This window comes from Marmota monax, unplaced genomic scaffold (genome assembly GCF_021218885.2).
Source record: "Marmota monax isolate L192 unplaced genomic scaffold, Marmota_monax_Labrador192_F-V1.1 WCK01_AAM20220418_F8-fsc00010, whole genome shotgun sequence".
Classification (NCBI taxonomy): Eukaryota; Metazoa; Chordata; class Mammalia; order Rodentia; family Sciuridae; genus Marmota; species Marmota monax.
In genome coordinates, this window is record NW_026692321.1 from 20,990,006 (window position 1) to 21,012,587 (window position 22,582).

Below are 22,582 nucleotides of genomic sequence, written 5' to 3' on the forward strand. Positions count from 1 at the left end.
AATCATTGGGTCAGATAACCCAGGGGAGCCAGGACTCAAGACTCTACCCTAGTGGAAGAAGATTTAGTCTTTTAACTATTAAGTAGAACATACTTTTAAAAAAAAGTGTATTCCTGCTCCTTCAGTTTGCTATAATTGTGAGGAGCCATGCATTGATAAACTGGTCATTCCTCACAAATTGCTAGTTTCCCAGTGGAACTGTTGTAACCTTTTGATGGCTTTTTTAATTGATGTGGAATATAAATAATTATGCTAGATTATGGTTTAATTAACACGACTTCTGCAAACTTCAGTTGTGTCTGTCCACTTTCTAAGTGGAACCTGTTATCATAGCTAATGAATTTATTAGAGTCCACAGCATCTGCCTGGATTGCTGTAGCCATATGGCTGTAGCAGCATTCAGTGGACAGTAGTCTATGTTAATCATGCTGGTACCTAAGGTTATACCAACTTCAATGAAACATCTCGAGGGCATAATATCTCAGTGTGGAGTTGTTTATTTCCGTATCCAAGAATACAGGCTTTTAAGATTCCACTATCGTTTACATGAACATTGACCAACAAAGACGATCAGAGAAAAGCAACAAATCAACCTCCGTGGTAGTAAGGCACAACCTGCATTTTGTGTTTTAAGAGTGGAAAGGGCTATGATCCACCCCTCCCCCATCTATTACAATAAAGAGTTGGCTATTTAACCATGTGGCATACTCCCTTCTTAACTGGTTACTAGTGTTACTGATGTAAAGTGGAATTGTTTTCTGTTATCCTTTAGGAGAGAGTGTTTCTCAGCGTGAGATTCTAGAGCCCCTTAGGGTGGTTTGTAAGCTGGAACAGAATTTATGTGATTACTTTGCACCTGGCATGAACCATACTTTACTGATACAGTTATTCAGAGATGAGTTCATGGATGTTTCAGCTTCATGTATATTGATGAACATATTTTTGGCAGATAAATAAAAGTAATCCCCAAGGTACCAGTGCATCTACAGATACACAGAACCACCAATTCTGGGACCAGGCAACTGCCTTAAGGGAAATGAATAGTTTTCTGGTTTTGGTGTAGAATGCAATACCTCTCTTCATTCAAACTGATACTTCTGATGTAAATAAAAAGGAGAAGATTGGAAGAAAGGTACATATGCACCTACCCGCCCTGCAGTCCCTTTGCTTGGGAATGTTTCATGCAGAGCAATTAGCAAAAAATGCTTTCCTCCCAGAGAGATGCTACCACCGGGAAACAGACTGGACATGAGCATAGAGGAGTAGCACAAAGAATGAAATGAGCACTTACAGATCAAAACATTACATAAGCATGTGTATAAATTTTAATGGGTTCCTGATGCAGTTTTATAGAAATAAATTTCATCTGTGAAAACCAGGTGTAGAACTCCCACAATAAGATGTCAGTGTCATCCCCAACACTCCAAGCTTTCCTTAGTTGCTTTCCTCTTCACTGCCTAGAGGGAAAAAAATCTTCATTTTAATCTGCATTTGGTAGCTATACAAATTATCCTATAAATATTTCAACATATTTGGTCCCAATATACTAGGATCACATGATTAAGGGTCAGAAAACTCAAGTGAATGGGGCAGGGGAAGTTATTGCTGTAGTACTTTCCTAGGACCACTGGAGGGCCTGGTCCCCCAGGGACCCTGCCCACCACTACAGGGAGAACTTCAGCACCTAGACCTTCATGACTGAAACTGTTCGAAGGTTTTTGGCCTGAGATGTACTGAAATGAATGTCTCCAAATGGATATGTTTCCACACTTCTATGCTTAAGATTTTTGTTTTAAAATAGATGAATAGATTTGAATTAGTGGCAAGTTTGAAAGCAAGTAATTTAAATCTTGATTTCAAATCTAGTAGGAAACCTCACACTCAGTTTTTCACTTTTAGGAGGAGGATTTTCTTAAGGCATGAGGTATGTCAATAGGGTGTTTGAATCTCTGGATCTGTCCTGGTGTTTCATCATACTCAAAGCACTTGGGATGTATGTATTTTGTTTAGATGAGCATATTCACATATTTTTTTTCCCTCTATACTACTGAACTATTCACGACACTTTAAAAAAGATAATTGGCAAGGAATCAGAACAATTAGTATCTACCCATCATCTAAAGTGATATTTCAGTTAATGGTCTATGTTTTCTTTTCCGAGTGAAGAAGTCTTTCCCCATGCTGAATCATTACAATTAGCTCCTTTATTCGTGATCCCTCACCCCTCCAATGGTTCATGTCCACATCAATGAGGAACATTCATACTCCCACCACGAGACATGTAAGCAACTGGTTCTGACGACATTGAAGCAGAGCACACACAGGTTAAAAGAAGCATAAGGATTAAGGATACAACCACCATGCGGAAAAAACCTTATGCAACCGATAGGGCCTGGTAGTGATCAGTTTTTATATTTTCTTCTTTTGAAAGAATAGGATGAACCCATGCTCAAAACCTTTCTAAAGCATTTTGAGAATACACTTTTTTTTTTTTTTTTAAATGTGGCACTTCAAAACAAATTGGCACAAAATGAAAGTGACATCTGGTCTCTGATTGGTGATGGAGCCATTACCTCCCCTCCCCCTGTCCCGTGGGCCCCGGGCTCAGGGCCCAGGGCGGTTTGCCTTGTTCTTGTTTTTCAGAACGCTGTCCTCGGAATGACTTGCTCCGGCGGCAGTGGTGGCCTCTAAAGGTAAGCCCTGCTGCTGGTAGCCGTAGTTGACATTCCCACAAGGGAAGTGACGCAGCCTGAACAGAGGCACCTCCTTCATGGTGGCAGTCAGCGAGGAGGGTTCCAGGAGCAGCGACGCCCCCGCGAGTCTGCCGGGAGCTGCGCCGGCAGGGACAGTACAGCGTCCCCTCTCCTGTGACTCCCTCTTGGCTGGAGGGTTGTTCTTTTTGGTGGGTTTCTCCGTAAACCAGGAGCCATAAGTTGGGTTCCACAAGCTGGTGGGCTTGTTTCTGGATCCCTGGACCTTGTGCAGCTCTGCTGGCGGGTGGGACTGAGAGAATGCCATGTTAACGTGTCCCCCTTCCGCGGCTGGCCCTCTGGGGACGCGCGCGGAGGCCTCGGCAGCGCCGGGTTTCTTCACAGCCTTCCCCGAGGAAGGGGCCGGCAGGGCGGGGGGCGCGGCTGGGGCGCGGTCCTCCCCGCGTTTGGCCTGCTGCGGGGACACCAGGAGAGGGGGCATCCCCTCGGGGTCTTTGGGCCTCATGGGCACTTTCTCCTCCTCTTCCACGAGCGGGCCATATTCTATGGGCAGCGCAGTGTTGATGACATCTGGATCCTATGGGAGGAGAGAGGGACCCATGAAAACCGAATCGCAGAAAATGTGGAGTCTGGACGGTACCCTAGAAGCCATCTAAACTTTAAGGCAAGGAGACCGTTCAGGATGCACTGAGAATATATTAATTCATAAGCCCTGAGAATAGGAACCGAATAAAGCATCGCCCTTGACCTTGAAGGCCTTGGAGGAGCCCACAGGGTGGAATTAGGAGCCAGAGCCAGCCCGGGTGCAGGGAAGCCCCGCGCTGCCTGGGGCAGGGGAGTGGGACTTTGCAGAGGAGGAGTCCATAACCCAAATTGTACTGATTAATGCATTTTTTAAAATTGTATTTTTAAAAAATTATTCTAGTCTATTCTCAATAAAATATTTCCAACTAAAAAGAAGTCTGTGTTGACCTCAAGTGTGTGTGTGCTGTGGGCAGGGGAGGAGAGTCAGGCTGTGGGCTCCTAGCCTCCTCCAGTTTCCTGCTACTTGAGTAGGTTTGCTTGATGATGACTTTCCCTGGTGTTATCACATCATTCCATGTGCTGACCTCACCATGCAGGGGTTTTTGACTGGTTTCTGTGAAGGGTCCCTTTTGGGCTCAGGAAGTACTGAAGTGTTATGAGGGAAACCATGTGCAAGAACAACTTTGTGCTAGATCATTTTTACAGCAATAGATTGTAACATAGAAAAGTAGAAGCAGTTGCTAGAGATTTAAGGGAAATTCGTGGAAGAAAACGTAACTCTGGGGGATTCTAATTCTTTAATGTTTCATCCAAATGGGGAAAAGGGCCTGTAACTTGAGTTTAACAGAAGAGCACATTGATTCAGTATTCATCAGAAAAAAAATAACTGTCCTTTCCATAGCAAGTAATTTAAAATATGCATGTGTAAAACTGCCCACTTTTGAGAGGGCTTTTATATATTTTGGAGAAAAATACTCTAGGGAAGGTATCTCTATTTAGGTAGATGTATTCCATTTGTGTTACAACATTGTAAACTGGTATGTCATCAAACAAGATTCTTTGACAGAACTCCAGTAACTCCACCAACGAAGCCCATCTACAGGAAGATGTCAGTTCACCCGCTGAGCTAAAAAGCCTGTGAGCGTGGGATGGTGGGGCTAGAAAGTGACTCTAGTTTGGAAAAGGTGTTTTATCTTTTGTCCCAATCGAGGGAGTTTAGAGAGGTGGTTGAATTGTTGGATTTTTCTGGAATATTTTCATCAATATTCTTGTTCTGGCAGAACAAGAGCCGCAAGAAAGAGAATGAAAGCAGAGAGCAGGAAGAGAGAAGATAACTTGATTATAATCCCCAGGGACAGTAGGTGACAGACACCGGGATCAGGAGGAGGCCTGGCGGGCGGGGTGTACAAATGGCTGCAGAGGTAGGCAAGTCTACACTGGGACAAGGAGGAAACTAGAATTCTCCTTCGATGAACTGTGTGCTTGATGAGGTAGGAGGCAGGTGTCTGCTAAAGATGAGTGGGGAGAAGGGAAAATTCAGTACGGGATTGGACAACCTCTCCTGGCCTGGCTCCTCCTCTGTGAAATGGGATGTCTTATGTCCCTCAATGAGGACAAAATGAAATACATGAAAAGTGATTTGTGTAGTCCAAATCTACACGAGTACTAGAGATGATGTTAAATTTTCTCCAGATTATTCTGAATTTTCATTCCCTTAATACTTCTAACTTGGACATATGAGTGAGCAATTGTACACTGTGATTTAGTTCACACTTTGTTATTTCTCCAGCCAGGCTATAAACTATTTGAGAGCAGGAGTGTTTCATCCTTCTTTGAAGCTCCAGTTTCACCTAATAAAACATTAGATCTCCAGCAGGGACTTAGTTAATATTTGTGAATTGAATTGATTTTCTACTACTACTGTCTGGCACTGTACCACATGCTGGTGAAGAAACTGGAAGTTACTAGGATTTATCGTATGAAATGGGCAAAATGAGACACCAGTCATTTCATTATAGAGGTGATGAATATTCATTCTCATGAGTATCAGTCTTGTTTGATCCTGACTGGTTTGCCTTTCATTTCCTACCTTTGTATTTGCTATCTTTAGGACTTTTCCATATAAAATTATTGCTGGTCAAGGGGAGAACATGTTTTTACCTGGGTACAGTATTCAATCCTCTCCAAAATTATGGCAAAGTTGGGCCTGTCTTCGGGCTGATGTTGCCAGCATTGAGTCATTATCCGGTATCTAAAAGAATAAGCAATTAAAGTCAGGAAGAGCACTTCCAGATGGGGTCAGAACTGGTACCTATCTTTTGAGGGTGGTAATTCATGTAGGACCCAGGTAGGCAGTATGTGCTGCCCCCTGCTGGTGGATTAGGGAATTAGCCTGACATGAGGTGTTAATATCAAAGCTCATTAACATAGACATCCTGGTGTTTATATCAAATGCTCATTCCTGAATTAGAGCCACTTCTGGGACAGAATATTCTATTTCTTATCTGCCTTGCTGATGGAAGGAGGCGAGGGATGCCAGATAGGAGAGTAGAAAACACAGCGAACAGGAATATTATTAAAGCAGACTCAGGATCTAGGGTGTAGGGGTGAATCTGGGACATGCGTGTCTAAGGAGTGTGGGCCTGGTGAGTCCTCAGCCTCTGGCCAGGATGGCAGTCTTGCCTCTGAGGGGCTGGAAGACTAATTATCTCACTGAAGTTACAGACAAATGCCTCTCTTGGGGCATCCTCCATTGAAGGTAGCCACATGCCCCTCCAGTTTAAGGAAGCATAGGAAGCTTCAGATACTTTTTAAAGGAAAAACTATGCTCAGGGGCTAGTAGAAGTGCCCTAAAAGAGTCATACACAGGCCCAGGGCAGTTCTTAGGTGGGTCCATCCGTCCTCCACTGGTGACGAACTCCAGGACTTCCTGGTTGCTTTTGCTGGGGTATGGCATGTACCCCAGGGAAAAGATCTCCCACAGCAGCACTCCGAAGGACCTGGGCATGGACAGAAGACACGGGGACGGGTGTGGACATGTGTGCACATGCACACAGGTTCAAAATTTTAATCTCTTTCCCCATTATACCTTTATCTATAATAGAGGAATCTTAAGATAGAAAAATGAAAGGAATGAGAAGTACCACATATGATGCTCTATGGAAAGATAACTGCTGCCAACATGTGACTTTTATTTTGGTCGAATTTATGTTTTTGTTTTCTTACCTAATTGCAATTATATTTAATATGTAATTTTGAACCTTGATGCTTTTGCATATTTTGTTTTAGCAAAAACATTTTCCATGCTAATTTTGTGAACAAAAATTTAAATGATGATAAAGTAGTCCATTGAATAATTTGGCCTTAATTTGCCTTATCATATTGCTTTCAATTTTCAAAATCCTTTATTAATTAGTTAATTAATTTATTTATGGTGCTGAGAATCGAACCCAGTGCCTCACATGTGCTAGGCAAGTGCTCTACCACTGAGCTATAGCCCCAGCCCACAACTTTCAAGATCTTTAACTCCATGATGAACATCTTTGTGAATTTCCAAAAGGAGGATTTATTTAGGATTAATTCTCTGATTTACTACATTAGAATAATAGTAAAATAAAGAATAATTCTAGTACAAGTACATCACAAAATACAAACATTGAAACATTCTTGATACATAATGTCGATTTGATTCTTAATGTTTCACTATTCATCTGTCAACATTGAACAAGAGTATAGCAAACACTCTCATCAACACTGAATATGCTTGTTAACAATGAGGACTTTTACTGACTTCAAAGCAAAAATGGTGAAATGTCTTAAATTATGTTTATTGACTTGCTAATTAACACGGGGGAATGTCTTCCTAAGTGTTTATAAATCCAGTTCAGTTTTTCACCCACAAAGTGTCTGTTCATGTCTGTTGCCCATTTTTATCTACTGGGACATATTATTTTGGTATCAATTTTGGTACCTAAAAGTGAATTGTAGACATTCTTTTTATGTATCTGAGATGTTAACCTTTTATCAAAAATTCAAATACTTCTCTGAGTTGCTTTCTAACCCTACTTTTTTAGCATACCAAAGATTTTCATTTTTAGGTAGTCCAATCTATTTATAATTTTTTTAGGATTTCCTTCATTTAATTTATAGTCATACAATCCTTCTTTCACCAAAGATTAGGTAAACACTTGCTGCTCTTGTTGAGTTTGTTCTTTCCTATACTCAAATTAGGTTGAAATTTAATCTTGACTAATGATACATCTTTTCTAGGCCTAATCATTTCATCTCCTTGTCTGCTTCTCACATAGATACCATTCTGTTTTACTGTTTGCATATTTTTTCCCCTCCATCTGGTAAGGCATTTTTCTCTTCTTTCTTTTTTTTAAAAAAATGTTCAAGTTCTTGGGGCTGGGGTTGTGGCTCAATGGTAGAGCACTTGCCTTGCATGTGTGAGGTACTGGGTTCGATCCTCAGTACCACATACACATAAATAATACTAAAATAAAGAGTAAATAAATAAATTTTAAAAAGTGTTCAAGTTCTTGTCTGTTATTTTTTTTTTAAATTTTTTTTATTGGTTGTTCAAAACATTATAAAGCTCTTGACATATCATATTCTTGTCTGTTATTTGTTTTAAACATTTTTTTTTTTTTTTTGGTGGTAGTGCTGAGGATCTGACCTAGGGCCTCATGCAAGCAAGGCAAGCACTCTACCAACTGAGCTATATCCCCAGCCCCCCACCCCCACCCCCCTCATCCCCTGTTTTAAACAATTTTTGAGATTTTTAAATCATGTTCCAAAATAACCTCCTTTGATATTTTGGTTATAATTTTATTTTAAACCCTGAATTTAACAGTGAGCATTTTGAACAAAGAAAGCCTGTCTTTGTTGTAGTATACTGATGTAGTTTTCTGCTATTAATAAACATCATCATGAAAATTGTAGAAAACTATGCTTGTAAGGAACATGAAATGCTTTTATTGTCATCTTGGTAACATTTCAAAGACTTTGGTGAGTTGGATTGGGCAAAGATATTTTCCATATTTTTCGGATGAGAGGGTTGAAGCAGAGATTCCAACTCAACTGCCCTAAGACAGACTGGAGCAGATAATTAGATCTCCAGGATTCTGTTACCTACAAATTTCCTGGCACATTATATTATCTCTCTATGGGGGTATTTTTGTACCCAATGCAAAGCAAAGCAGGCAAGATCAAGCAAAACAATGGCAGCAATGCCTAAATAGTTACAGCTGTATGTTTTCTGCCTGTCAGATAGATTTAAATTGATTGATAAATGGAAGACAGTAGATGGAGGTCACTGTATTTTTTTAAAAGAATCTAGATCTTATTACTTTACCTTATTCATGTCAGTTTTCCCTTTCTTTTTAAATAAATAAAATATATATATAGGTAAGCCCCACCTGCATCTCTTCTTTCTCCCCTCCACTGACATAAGAATGTATTTTTCCTTTTTGTGTTTTCACATTTTTAAACAACACTTGAAGCCATAAACAAGAGAATCTGTATTATAGACTTTTTTTTTTACACTGTAAAGTTATACTTAAATATTATCCTATTCCTTTTTGTGACATTCTTTATATTGTTTTTGTGATGTGTCTGTGTCGATACATGCAGGATTAGCATGTGTTTTACCCTTTCTACACTGCTGAACAGTTTTCCATGATGAAAACAAAACCAGTTTGTTTTTCCATCCCCTGTTTGATGGAGAGTCAGGTTGAAGCCTTTTTTCGACTATGAATAGTGTGCAAATGAATATCCTTTCCCAAGTCTATTGGCATCAAATTTTCTTTAAAGTAAATTCTTAAAAGATCAGATGGGTCATAGGATATGCATGTGTTCAGAACAATTATTAAATCACTCACATTATTCTTCCTCTGGATGGGCTGGGTAGCTTGTGCTCTACCATTGGTGCATGTTGGGATCCTCTGTTGGGCTTGTTAAAACAGATGGCTGACCCCACCCCTAAAGTTTCTGTTTCATTAGGCTTGAAGTGGGGGCTGTGAATTTTCATTTTTAACGAGTTTCCAGGTAATGCTGATGCCCATAAACCATGGTCCCCACTTTGAGATTCCCTGGGTTAAGTTAAGGCAAATCTGATTTGGAAAGAACAAAGGCTCCTGTTTACATTATTGAACATGGGCAGCGCCATTGTGGGTTCTACCATCTTGTACCATTATCTCAATGTAAGCCTTTCAGAATGGGGACTATTCATGCATTGTTTTCTTGTGTTTCCTGTGTTGTTAAGCTATTCCATGTCTTTGATCTTTGTTTTATTATATTTTTTGGAAGCATGAAGAATCTTATTGGTCTGAAATTTCATGACAATGTGCTCTTGTGTGGCTCTTTTTATCCATGGTGCTTGGCACTTGGTGGATGCTTTCATTCTGCAGATTCAAGTTCTATTCTAGAAAATCTTGTCTTATGTCTTTGATGTTTTTGTTCTCTTCACTTCCTCTGTTCCTTGTTTCTGGGACTCCTATTTTGTTAGCTTTTGGGATCTATTGGTCTAATCCTCTTAATTCTCTTTCCTATGGATTCCATCTCTTTATAGTTGTTTTATTTTCCAGAGGACTTATTTAACTCTTTATTCCAACCCTCCTATTTATTTTACATTTCTTTCAGAATATTTAAAAAATAAACTTATTTTTTAGAACAGTTCAAAATTGTTAAGAAATTTTGACTACATCTACCCCACACTTTATTTCCCACTATTTTTAGTATCACATTAGTATGGTACATTTGTTACAATTAATGAACCAATATTAAGACATTATTAACTAAAACCCACAGTTGATTCAGATTTCTTTAGTTTTTTTTTTCTTTAACTGAGTTTCCTGTTTCTATTTCTGAATCCCATTAGGAATAGCATGTTACATTTAGTTGTCAAATTTCCTTAGGGTCCTCTTGACTGTTGACAACATCTCAGACTCTCCTTGTTTTTGATGACATTGACAAGCTTGAGGGAACTGGTCAGGAATTTTGTGAAATATTCCCCAATTGGGTTTGTCTGTTTTCATCATTATTAGACGGGAATTGTGAGTTTGGGAGAGGATCACGGGGATAAAGTGTCATTTGCATCACATCATCTCAAGGGTATGTGTTCTCAGCCTGACATATTGCTGTTGCTCTTGACCTTGATCATCTGGCTGAGGTCACATTTGTCTGGTTTCTTCACTGTAAAGTATCTCTTCCCCTTCCCACCCCTGTGATCTTTGGAAGGACATTGATATCAGTGGCCACACATGTTTTTAAGGAGTTATTCTCCATCCCCTTAAGAATTCCTATCATATTTTATTTCCAAGAGCTTTTTGTTCTGCTAAAAATATTGCTTTAAACAACTTTCTGCCCTTCACTTATGGTTGCAATAGTTTTTTTCTTTATCTTTCTGAGGATATTATAGTTTAAAATAAGTTTTCCTAAGTTTTCTACATTTCTTCCTCCAAGTTCCCTCTCTTGTTTTCTTCAGATTATAATCTTTTTCTCAAATATTTGTTGATTCTTGTCTGCCTATTTTTGTTTTAAGGCTGAACATTAAAAGCTGGTGCGAGGCTCTGGGAGGGGCCCTTGGCACCTGTGGGCAGCTGTGCGATGGTTCCACCGGATATGTTCCTTTCCTGTGGCTGCTGTAGGAAATTACCACAGGCTTGTTGGCTTAAAACAACCTAAGGTGGTTCTCTCAACAGTTCTGAAGGCTGGACATGTGAAAGCAGTGTCTCTGGGCTGAAATCCACAAGTCAGCAGGACTGTGCTCCCTCCCGAGTCTCAGAGGGAGAATCTGTTCCTCCTTCCAGCTTCAGGTGGCGGTTGGAACCCTTGACTTGTGGTCACATTGTTCCAGTCTCTGCCACTGTGGTCACACTGCCTCCTACTATTTGTCTCTGTGTGAAATTTTCCATCCCTCTCTTATAAAAAAACTTGTGATGACATTTAATCTCCCCCCCGCCCCCCCGCCCAGTTAATCAAGGAAAACTAGCCCGCTTCAGATTCCCAACTTAATTCTCTCTGGGAAGGCTCTTTTGCTAATAGGCTAACAACTGCAGGCTTCTGGGTTAGGACCTCCGGCCTTTGGGTGGCCATTATACGGCTTGCTACACCGGTGACCCCCCTTGCCAGTATCTGTGGTTTTCTCTTCATCACTCAGTGCCTCCAGGGATTCTCTGATCTCCTGCCTGGCTGCCAGTGTTCTTGGTATTGAGGGGACCAAGGGGGCAAATACCCTTGAGACTTACTTAAAGAAATATTCCTGTGAACAGTAGAGTACCTCATCCATGGTGAGGTTTATGTCCCCAAGACCAGAGGGACTTCATTTGAATCTCTGGGAGAGAGAGCCCCACTCTTGATGGCAGAAGGAGCATCGACACTCTTCAGTGATGAGGGGATGGGCCAGAGGACTTAGATACTTCTTCATCAGACCTTGAACTAATTTTCCTGTAGCTCTTTTTCAGTTCTTGGGCCTGTCTGGGGCTCTCGGGCCGAGTGCACAGCCTGCTTCTGGATCTGAACTGTTGGTTGAGATGTCCATTTTTGTTCTCCTCAGTAAGGGGCCACTTCTCCATGAGCTTTCCAGTGTTCCAAATTTTGTCTTTGTGGTCTTCTTTGTCCTTGTGGAGTTTAATGCAATTCAAAAGACTCCCTTTAAGTGAGTGTGTGCGTGTGAATGTGCATGCATGTGCGTGCATGCTTTCGGAGGGAGCTTAGGTTTAATCTTCCATTTAAAATGACTGGGGGGTGGGTGGCTGTGGCTGTGGCTTAGTGGTAGTACACTTGCCTGGCATGTGTGAGGCATTGGGTTTGATTCTCAGCACCACAAATAAATAAACAAAATAAAGGTCTATCAACAACTAAAAAATAAAACTAAAAAATTAAAAATAAAATAAAATGAGGTTCCCAACATGTGGTCACCCAGCCAGCAAAGTCAGTATCATTGCAGAACTCGCTAGAAAGGCACGTTCTCAATCGGACACAAGATCGTCTGATCATTAACTCTTGGGGGTGGGGTCTTTAAGAAGCTTTCCTGATGATGCGGGTGTCTGCCAACGCTGGAGTACCACTGTGGTGAAGGAGAGCAAATATTTTCTTCTTGGGGTCTCCCCAAGGAGAGTGTGGCTCATTTAGACCAAGAGCAGCACTAAGGTCACAGTGATACCTGGAGGAGGGGAGCAGCAAGACTCACCACGTGTCTGTTTTAGAAGTAAATATTCCTTCCATGAAGGCCTCTGGGGGCATCCATTTAACCGGTAGCATGGCACACCCTCCCTTTCGATAGTAGCTGGCCCTGTGGGGAAGAAGAGGAAACCAAGCGTGGTTCTGGAGGTGGCACTGCACAGAAGCCCTGCTAGGAAACTTGAGAAAGTGTCAACAACATCGTCTACCCATTAAAGGACTGAAATTAACCAGAGGTCCTTGGTGGATCAGGAGAAGAGCAGAGGACCACAGATCATTTAGTTAAGAACTCTGGTGTCATTTAATGGCTCACTAGAGGCCCAAAAGAAAAGATCTATGCAATGACTAAGATCCCTGCTAGCAGATGCTTAGATTTCCCTGTTGGGTTTTGTTTATTATAACTCAAAATGAATAACATTACTCCTAACTTACGAGGACAGTGTGTTTTGATGACCTGCAGTAACAACACAAGATGTTAAATGGGAGAACTGAGGGCAGAGCTGGGTCTTATTCATTCGGCTCCTCCATGGCACGCAGGCAGAGCATTTAGTTCAACGTGGGCTCTCAACCAGTGACCTTAGAAGGCTGCCGGGGGAGGACTCTCACGGATACACCCAGACGGGAGAACACGGGACTAGGCATGGAATTGGCTTAAAAGGTAGAAGAATTCATTTATTCATGTTCATCAGGAATGCCACTAATGCAACTCACTGATAAAACCAAATCAATGGACTCATTCTGCCTTTTAAGCCATATTCTCTGTCTGGGTGTGTTCTGGGAGGTAGCCTGCCCACATTAATTGATTATTTCAATAATTATGTATTGAGAACTTGGTATCAGGTAACTCTGTCATGTGCTAAGGACATAAGTCACAGCTCTCTCCCAAGGATATATTTCAGTGGAAGGAACAGAACAACACACAGAGTAATGTGGATAGGGACAGTCTTCAGTGACACAAGTGGAGCATTGATTTGCTCTGTATGAGACGGGGAAAGCTTCAGAAAGAGGCACTGGTGGAAGGCTCTCAGGCCATACCTGACCCATGAACTCGGTGGGCACACGGGGAACTGTGGCATGTCGGTGGGCGAGCAGAAGCTAGTGAAGCTGGATGAAGAGCAATTACAGTTTGGATTTCCCCGAGTCTTTGTGTTTGGTCACCAGCCTGTAGTGCTAGTAAGAGGCTGGGGGACCTTTAGGCAGTGGGGCTTGCTGGGAAGAAGTTAGGTTCCTGGAGACATGTCCTTGAAGGAGATATTGGGACCCCAGCCCCTTTTCTCTCTCTTTGCTTTCAGCTGCCATGAGGTGGGCAAGGGTCTTCCACCAGGAGTTCCTGCCATCATGTACTGTGTCACCACTGACCCAAAGCTACAGGGCTAAGTGACCATGGACTGAAATCTCTGAAACCATGAGCCAAAAATAAATCCTTTCTTTTTTATAAGTTGATTTATCTCAGATATTTGTCACAGTGACAGAAAGCTGACTAACAGTGGGGGGCTGTCAGAGCAAAGACCCTAGTAAGGAAGGAAGAGCCGGGTGACATGCCGCAGTGTTTGCGTTTTAAACTGGAGGCAACCCTGGGTGTTCTGAGAAAGCAGGGGAAGGAGTGCTGAGACTCTGGGTATGAAAATTGCATAATGATAGTGGCAGCCAGCTCCAGAGTGGTCCTCACTGACTCAGCCCCACCGTGTGCTGCTCCCTGGGTTCCCAAGATGGTAGTGGTATCCTCTCTCACACGGAGATTGTTACCAGTTCTGGCTGAGGCCCTTAGGAATGTCCAGGTCATCTCGATTATTCTCCAAAGAGCTAAAGCTCTATGCCACCATCTCCTTGCTCTACCCCGAGGGTTAATGAAGGGGTTAATTAGTGACCATGCAGAGAAGCAACTTAACTCATGTAGTCAGTCACTGTTGTAAATAATTAGAAAAAAGAAGAAAAGAGGAATAGAAGAATGAAAGTGCAATTATTATTTTTTAAAATTAAAAAATTATATATATATATATATATATATATATATATATATATATATATATATATGACCAGGGAAGATGCAGTGAAGCTAAGCCAAGTGCCCACACCCCCATCTCTTGGTGTCCCACCAGCCCTGGGTGCTCATGCCCAGGTAATGGAATCTATGGTGTCCCTTAGATCTTGCCCATGAAGGGGAGAGGATGAATAAGTTGCAAGGTTACTTATTGAATAAGTTCCAAAGTTACTTTGAAGCTTTCCCCATCTTTAGTATCCAGGTTATTCCATGTCTCAGAACATGGCAGGATTAAGAGTTGGAACCAGAAAGCAATCCAATTAAAAACTTGGTGTCAATTCCTGCAGGTGACTGTGTCCTAGAATTAGACCTCAGGCATGGCACCAATTAAGACTTCCATATCCTGAAAGGAACTCATGGAAATGTCATGCGGGAAGGTGCCAAGGTATCAGCTGATGGGAGGTATGAGCAGCCACAGGCCAGTCCTCAGGGCTGCGGTGGTGGAGACAGGCTTCGCTGGGGGCTGGGGGTCTTCACTCACCTGTAGATGTCTCGGGCCATTCCAAAGTCCCCAATCTTTGCTATTCTTCCACTGCCAGGACAGGTCAGGAGGCAGTTCCTGGCAGCAATGTCCCTGGGAAGAAAACCATGAGAAAAAGGGTTTCCTAATTTTATTCAGTGAAGATATGTGTATAGTAGCCATGACTAGGGCTTTTACCTCCAATCTGCTGAAAGCCTCCTCTTTCCTACACTTCGTTTGGTATCTTAGACTTCAGTGTGAAAGAATCTCAGGCCTCAAAACTAACAGGGAAATGGGAAGAGAGCAGGGGAAACAATTGAAAATGCTTAATGGGACAACAATAATGAAAATAGCTATAATAACAGTAGCAATTTATGGGCCTCTTACTATGTGCTAAGCATGTTTTAGGTCCTTCACGTCTAATTCTCACAACCCTGCAAGACACAGGGTGCTATTAATATCTTCATTTTATTAAAAATTTGAGCCAAAAATTTGATGCCCAATGATATATGGGCATAAGAAATGCTTTTTGACCTGAAGCTGTTGTTAGCTACAGACCATGGGTTGGTTTTTGCCAGTTGTTTGAAGGAAAGTTCTGGAACAGCATGACTTCCATGATATCCGATTCAAGTAGGTTACAATATACCCCGATATTTCTAGTTTTAAAAGAAGTCGCCATGGTTTCGCCTCCAGGCTTTGCTAAGCTCCATGGCTGGAGCGTCACTTCTTTCAGGTCACGAGGCTGGCTTCTTTGTCATCAGGTTCCCTGTGGCTCCCTTTCCTGCAGTATGCCTCTGAGGCAGAATCAGAAGCCTTCCGAGACTGTCCACTTCAAATCTCCCACTGCTCACCCAGTGACCTGCACGTGGGCATCAAAGCTGCAGCCAGAAGTCTGGAAAGGGTCCCTAATAATTTTTAAGTTCTATGCAGAAAACACAAGAAGTACTTTAGGCAGCACAGGTGGGTTTTATATTTTCAGTTGACTTCACGAGTGTTCTGAACCTTGGTTGAGAAAGAACTTGGAAAGTAAACAACTGGATGTTAAGATGTATTAAAAAAAATGATCCAGATCATGGATCATGGCTTAGGATCCAGAATAACGGCAGGGTTGGGAAATGAATGTTATTAATGCCACTGACCTGATCCCTAAGGTTTAAGTTGAAATTTGAGGAGCATTGGTTCATAAAATCACCCAATAAAATCACAAAAGCATAACAGGAATGACATCAAAAAAGAAAAAAAAAACAACTATTGTATAGAGAGCCATCAATTCTAAAGAGAAATAGAGCAAACTGGACTAGAAATGGTATGTATGGCTCCAGAAGGGTTTTTGCACTGATGCATATGGAATGGTTACTTAAAAAATGATCTTGAACTTGATAAGGTATTGTAATATTATAGAAGACACCAAGAATTGGTAGGGTGACACACCATTCTTGAAATTGCTGTATGCCATGGCCAAAGAAAACAGATTTAATGAAACCAAAAAAGAGGGGAGCCAGTGGCTGTAGTGAAGGGGTTCCTCTGAATTCAGAGGTGTACACGTATGGAGGTCCATACACTGAGCTCCACAGAGACAGCGCTGGAGCAAGTTAGAGCTTAGTGGGCAGCTGTATCCCACTGACCAAAAAAAAAAAAAAAAAAAAAAACAGGTCAACGTGGGCATAGGACATCCTAAGGAACCAAGAGACAAAATGTCATCAGACACATTCTTTGTGCAAACTTGCAGGGAGGAGCACAAGAAGAAACTCCCAGATGCATCAGTTAGCTTCTCAGAATTTCTATGAAGTGCTCAGAGAGCCGAAAGACCTTGTCTGCTAAAGAGACAGAGAAATTTGAAAACATGGCAAAGGTGGACAAGGACCATTATGAAAGGGAAATGAAAACCTCAATCCCTCCTGCAGGGGAATCCAAAAAGGAGATCAAGGATCTTAATGCACTCGAGAGACCTCCACTGGCCCTATTCCTGTCCTGTTCTGAGTATTGCCCCCAAATGGAAGGATTTGGTAACGTGGTAAAGAAGCTGAGAGAGATGTGAACTAGGGCTGCTGCCGAGGAAGCCTCTGAGAAGACTGAGAAGCTGAAGGGCAAATATGGGAGGACAGTGGTGCTCACTGGGCTACAGGAGGGCCCGGAGGAGCAAGAGAGGGGGTGCCGGGGCTGAGGGAAGCAAGTGAGAGGTAAGAGGAGGAAAATGAAGAGGAGGAGGAAGAGGAGGAAGAAGAAGAGGATGGGAATAAGTTGGTTCTGGTGCAGGGTTTTCCTTGTCCATAGAGCATTTAACTCCTTTTAAAGAAAAAAACTGAAATGTCTCAGTGTAAGGTTTGTTTTTAAAGTGTACAGTGCCTTTTTTTTTGTTTTTGGTATCATTAACACCCTACCAAATATATCTCTAGATAGAAAAAAACAAAACAAATCAAAACAAAACCAAAACAAACCAACCAATCTGAGGTCCTTGCTTTAGTGCAATCTGTTGTCATATGTGAAAATGTGAACTCCTTTTACTTCCCCCTAAGGAGCCCAGTTTTCTACATGGGGCAACCATAGGTGATCTAGGACTTGAACATTCAAGATGCAGGAGTCCCCACAGGAGGCTCAGAATACCCTACAGGCCAGGGGGCCTGCACCATGCCCATTTCACACACGGGCAGGGGAGGCCCTGAGCCAGTTGCTCTCAGTACAAACAGCCAAACCGTCCAGACTGCTCTGGAGAGAGGCCGCTCTTCCACTCTGAAGAGAGAGACCTGGCCCTGGAGAGCGTGGGGAAGTGTGCCGAGGTGGCAGGAAGAGCGAGGCGTCTGACTCACCGGTGGATGAAGTGGTTTTCCTCTAGATACTGACAGCCACAGGCAATGTCCCGAGCTACATGCAGAAGGTCCAGCATGGCCAGGGAGGAGGGCTGATTCTGTGAGGAGACAGAAGTGATCCACTGATGGACCTCTTGGGGGACAGAGAAGATGGAAACTGGCTTCTGCTTGCCTGGAGGCTGGCTGCAGACGGGCTGCTCCACAGGGGCCTCTGTCTTGGCCACACCCTAGAAATCAGCTGGAAGCTCTTTAAAAATACAGAGGCCTGGCCCCAACCAGCCCAGGCTCCCACCTCCGTCGGGGGGCTCAGCTCAGTCCATGTGCAAGCTCCCCCGGTGATTCTAACCTGGGGCCAGCCTCGGATGCTCAGGATGCAGGACTCCAGCCCGTGGCCCCTGTCTGTTCCTTTTTACCTTGTTCTGCACATCCTATCTTAAGCCTTAGAAACATTTGAGTACCCCAAGTTTATCAACAAGCCTGAAAGGAAACTGACCAGGGAAATAACATTTTATTCCTCTGGAATAAATGCTCTATCTAAATGTCTTAAAATATTTTTAAAAACTTCAAGAAGACCTAGATCTAAAGTGATTCTAAAAAGAAAAGCTTTTAGAAAAGGCTGGGCAATTGATGATGATGATGATTACTATTGGTATCAGGAATTGAACCCAGGGGCTCTTAACTAATAATCCACATCCTCAGTCCTTTTTATTTTCTATTTTGAGATAAACACTCACTAAGTTGTTGAGTCTGGCTTTGAACTTGGGATCCTCCTGCCTCAACCTCCTGAGCTGCTGGGATTACAAGTGCGCCTCCGTGCCTGGCTAAGGGTGGCCAATTAAGGGCCGCCACCTCAGGCTGCTCTGTACAAAATCTTTTTCATGCAAAAAGAAATAGCACACGCTTTGGGACATGTCCCTCTTGACCCCTTAGCCCACTTGAGGGATGTGAAGACTCTTCTGTCGGTGACATCTATCTTAGTCTCTCTCTCTCTTTTTTTTTTTTTTAGTTATTGACAGACTTTTATTTAATTTATTTATATGTGGTGCTGAGAGTTGAGCCCAGGGCCTCACACATGCCAGGCAAGTGCACTACCACTGAGCCCCACCCCAGCCCCTGTCTTGTCCTCTTTTAATGCCCCAGCCCCGAGGGCCTGCAGCAGCAGACTGTTGAGCAGGGTCCTATCTACTTCACTTATTATCCTGTGCTTATTTTACCATGTCCCCAAGTAGGATGCTTTGAGGGTTGTGAGACAAGATTCCCATCCCACGTTGCTGGGCGGATTCCAGGTGCTCAGTGAGTATTGGTGGCCAGTTGGCTGATTATGGTTCTGTGGACTAGGATTTGCCCAGAGGTTGTGTTTCAATGATCTATGCAAGAAGCGTAGGTGGGCCATCAAATCAAATCCCCTGGTGTGGTTTGGATGAGTGTCTGCCAAAGGTCCATGTGGTAAAGGCTTGGTCAACAGGGTGTGGTATTGGAAACAGAGTGGGCCTAGAGGGATGTCCTTAGGTCACTAAGTGTGCCCCTGAAGAGGGTTGTGGAACCCAGTCCCCAGTCTATTTCTGTTTCCTGGCTCAGGATATAAGTGGTTTGCTCTACCATGCACTTCCATGATGCCTGTCTCAGAGACCCAAAGCAATCGGACCACCTGACCTTGGACTAGAACCTCCAGAACCATGATCCAAAAATGACCATTTTCTCTATGTAAGTTAATTGCCTTAGGTGTTTCATTATAGTAACAGGAAGCTGACTAATACACCCTTTTAGCACTGTGTTGGATTGTTTCAGCCCCAGAGAGGTAGAAGCTGGTGACTCTGGGTCATATGGGCAAACTCCCTACAGGAAATTTCTGCTCGCTGTTCTATTTTGTTCCTCCTAAGAAACTCAGAGACCTTTTACCTTTGGCTTCACTGAATGCTCAAGGGTAGGACAAGAACCGTGCTCTTTAGTTCTGAGGAACCCAGAGGGAAGTCACCTACCAGACAGTAGTAGTGTCACCCAGGTCTGCCTGAAGAGGCTTTCTTTGCCCCTGGTCAGGCCTCCCAGGGCTCCACACAGCTGTGACTTGGTCTGGAGGAGGCAGGAGAGGGTCCTGCTTCTCTAGGCTCTGCTTCATGGGGCAGACAATGTAGGAGGGCAGATCCTCTGCTGCTGCCTTGCATGCAAGTCTGTGGAGAAGCTCCCCTTTGATGCAATGGACAGTGTGGTATGTAGAGAAGGCTAGCTCCTTATTAAAGGTGAGGATGCCAAGGGCTCAGAGAGGTTAAGTGATCACTCCAGGGCACAGAGGATTAAGGTAGAACCCAAACTTCCCAGAGCTGGGCTTTAAGAATCTGAATTGGGGGCAGCAGGATTTAAGTAGTTAAAATTGAGCTTCTTAAAAAAGACTGCTGAAGGATGGATGGAGGATATGTGAACACAGAGCACGATACCTTGAACATAGACTACAACACTGCACACAAACACAGAACATCATATAGCAGTGGTCAGTCAAGCTGACCTGGGCTTCACCCTGCCTGTTATCCCTTAGTAGCCATAAGATCTGGGGCCCTTTGCTCAGCCTATTTCTGAGCAGGTTCCCCATCTCTGACAAGGCCTGGTGCTGTGGATTGCCAGGAGGGCCACCCAGAGGCGCAGAGGGACTCCTCGTGGGGCCTGCAGTTCTCTAGGTGGCAGCGGGGAGGCTCAGGAGCCCTCCAGGGTTTGGCTCCTCCGGGGTCTTCACTGGGGCCTGATGTATGGGGCACTGTGAGAGACAGCCCGACCTCCTGGGGACAAGAAAAGCAGCGTATCTCCATGAAATAGCCCTCCATCTCACTACAGGATTAGAACTATCTTTTCTCTCCTCAGGAGAATGCTTCTGTTCCCACGAAAGGAGGACCTGGTCCCAGATGAGGGAGAGCCTGGAGGAAGCAGAGCCTCTGTCACTCAGGATCCAGGATCACTGATGTCTCCGATGCCCGGGGCCTGAGCACTGCGGGGACTACACAAGACATGGGGAAGGAAATCTACCAAGTGAAAACAGAATGGGGTATATTTTAAAATTGGCACATATAAAGATGAATGGAGGAGACAAAAGCAGCAAAGAATGTAGACAGGGAACCCCAAAGATACAAAGCAAGTTTTAAAGCTGATGAGAAGTTTATGCTCCTGGGCCCTCATGATTCCTGCCTCCTGATGGGGACCGACTCTTCCTTGGCACCAGAGGACCTGGCTTGCTTGGAGCCAGCATTGATATTGTCCAAGCCAGAGCCAAAGATTTAAACCTGAGCATGGTCCCTATCAGAAGTTCTCACCCCCCAACAGTAGGACCCAAGAAGTCAGCTGTGCACTGAGCGACTTGTATGGAGCCATTACCTGTAAGTGTTACCATGATCCCAAAAGATTCAGACCCCATTGTGGTTGACAACCTACACCTTCAATAAGGAGATTCACTGGGCTGGGTTGCATAGCACAGGCCGGAATCCCAGTGACATGGGAGGCTGAGGCAGAATTGTAAGTTCAAGGCCATTCTGGGCAACTTAAAATAAAACATAAAAAAAGGGGCTGGGGGTGTGGCTCAGTGGTTAAGTAACCCTGGCTTCAATCCCTGCTGGTATATATTTTAAAAAAATCACTAACTTTCTCTTGGCCTTTGTCATCACAGAATCAATGGATAATAAAAGACAGTTATTACCTGTACCTGGCATATAGTAAAGCCTCAATAAATATTTGCTGAATGAATATTAGTTCTGCACAAAGTTTTTTGACATTAAATAGAAACCTTTGTTCTTGGAGAGGTGGGGACATAGGTTCAAGCAACGTTTTCATCTGTACTGTTAATTTCATTTCCATGGCAGACATGGCTGGTCTGTCCATCATGTTTGTACATCTGTCACTCCATGTCTACACTCGTATCTGAGGTCAGAGCCCCTTCGACCATTTCTAAGGGTCTCTGATCCTGATATAAGTTCTGTGGAACTGCAGAGCCCCGGGGCCAGTGCCCTTGTCTGAGTCTGCCCTCAAGCTTGGTCCCTGCACACAGAGACCATCAGGAACCCCCCGAGGGTCTCAGAGTGAGTCACACATGTGAATCCTGTGGAATTCAGGGCTTCAAGCCAGTCAGTTCAAGAACCTGGGGGTGCAGCTCCACCCACCCCCTCTCCAGGGAATGTGTTTCTCTGCCCCAATGTCCCCTGGCCACCTTGCTTCTGTGGAGGAGGTACTGTTATTAGCCCCTTCAGCCCCCTAGAAATGATGTTCCTTTCTCCCTAATGCTCATCTTTCTAAGTTGCCACTTGCAGTCCCTTGGGAGCCCAACAAATCCCCTGACCCCCTGGAGAAAGGGTTGTCACAAACATACTAGCCCATGCTGCTTTGGAGGGCTGAGCTGCAGCAGGTGAAGCCTGATGCATTATAATGCACCAGTAATAACAAAGCAGTGGGTTTGGTGACCCTCAGAAACTGCTCTCTCAAGAGTGGAGTCATCCCCATCACAGGCATCCTCCGGGCAGTGCCTGCTGCTGGAGGTTGGAACTGGGCAGTGGGTCCCTGCTCTGACCTGCCTGAGGGTAATGCTCTGGGGGGGTGCCTTTCCTTGCTGGTGCTTTGTTCTTTGGATCCTGTTTAAATGTTTAAATCCTAAACCATCCGTATCCTCCAAGGAGAGAGCCACCTTTGTTTGTAGGAGATAGAAAAGCCCCTCTCCCCGCTCCTGCCCCTTCCACCCCAAGGTCCTCAGACTTGAGAAGTGATGGGTTCCCAGCCTCCCCCTCCAAGGAGGTCTCTCCCCTCTCTGTGCTTTCTTAATCTCAGTCACATCCCACTAGGAAAACCAGACCTGGGCCTCTTCCCAAAGTGTGATGCCACTCGTCCC

General features: G+C 43.7%; 1 protein-coding gene and 1 long non-coding RNA gene across 3 annotated transcripts in view; one reads left to right on the plus strand and one right to left on the minus strand.

Moving 5' to 3' along the window:
- Positions 1–222: 222 nt before the first annotated feature.
- Positions 223–22,582, minus strand: part of Alk (ALK receptor tyrosine kinase) — a 668,653-nt gene continuing 646,293 nt past the window's right edge. Inside the window, exons 8-14 of one of the 2 annotated variants that reach the window (XM_058578441.1) lie at positions 17,728–17,825; positions 14,942–15,034; positions 12,430–12,531; positions 6,101–6,235; positions 5,397–5,487; positions 2,574–3,288; positions 223–1,457 (exon numbers count right to left, since the gene is read on the minus strand). In XM_058578441.1, the coding sequence (XP_058434424.1) occupies positions 2,605–3,288; positions 5,397–5,487; positions 6,101–6,235; positions 12,430–12,531; positions 14,942–15,034; positions 17,728–17,825 (1,203 nt within the window). In that variant the 3' untranslated portion in view covers positions 223–1,457; positions 2,574–2,604. Of the gene's footprint in view, positions 3,289–5,396; positions 5,488–6,100; positions 6,236–12,429; positions 12,532–14,941; positions 15,035–17,727; positions 17,826–22,582 lie in introns of both variants that reach the window. The other variant, XM_058578442.1, reaches the window with a different exon arrangement.
- Positions 2,591–21,450, plus strand: LOC124090750 (uncharacterized). The gene is made up of 2 exons (XR_006851208.2): positions 2,591–2,693; positions 20,578–21,450. It is a non-coding gene; the product is annotated as an uncharacterized LOC124090750 (long non-coding RNA).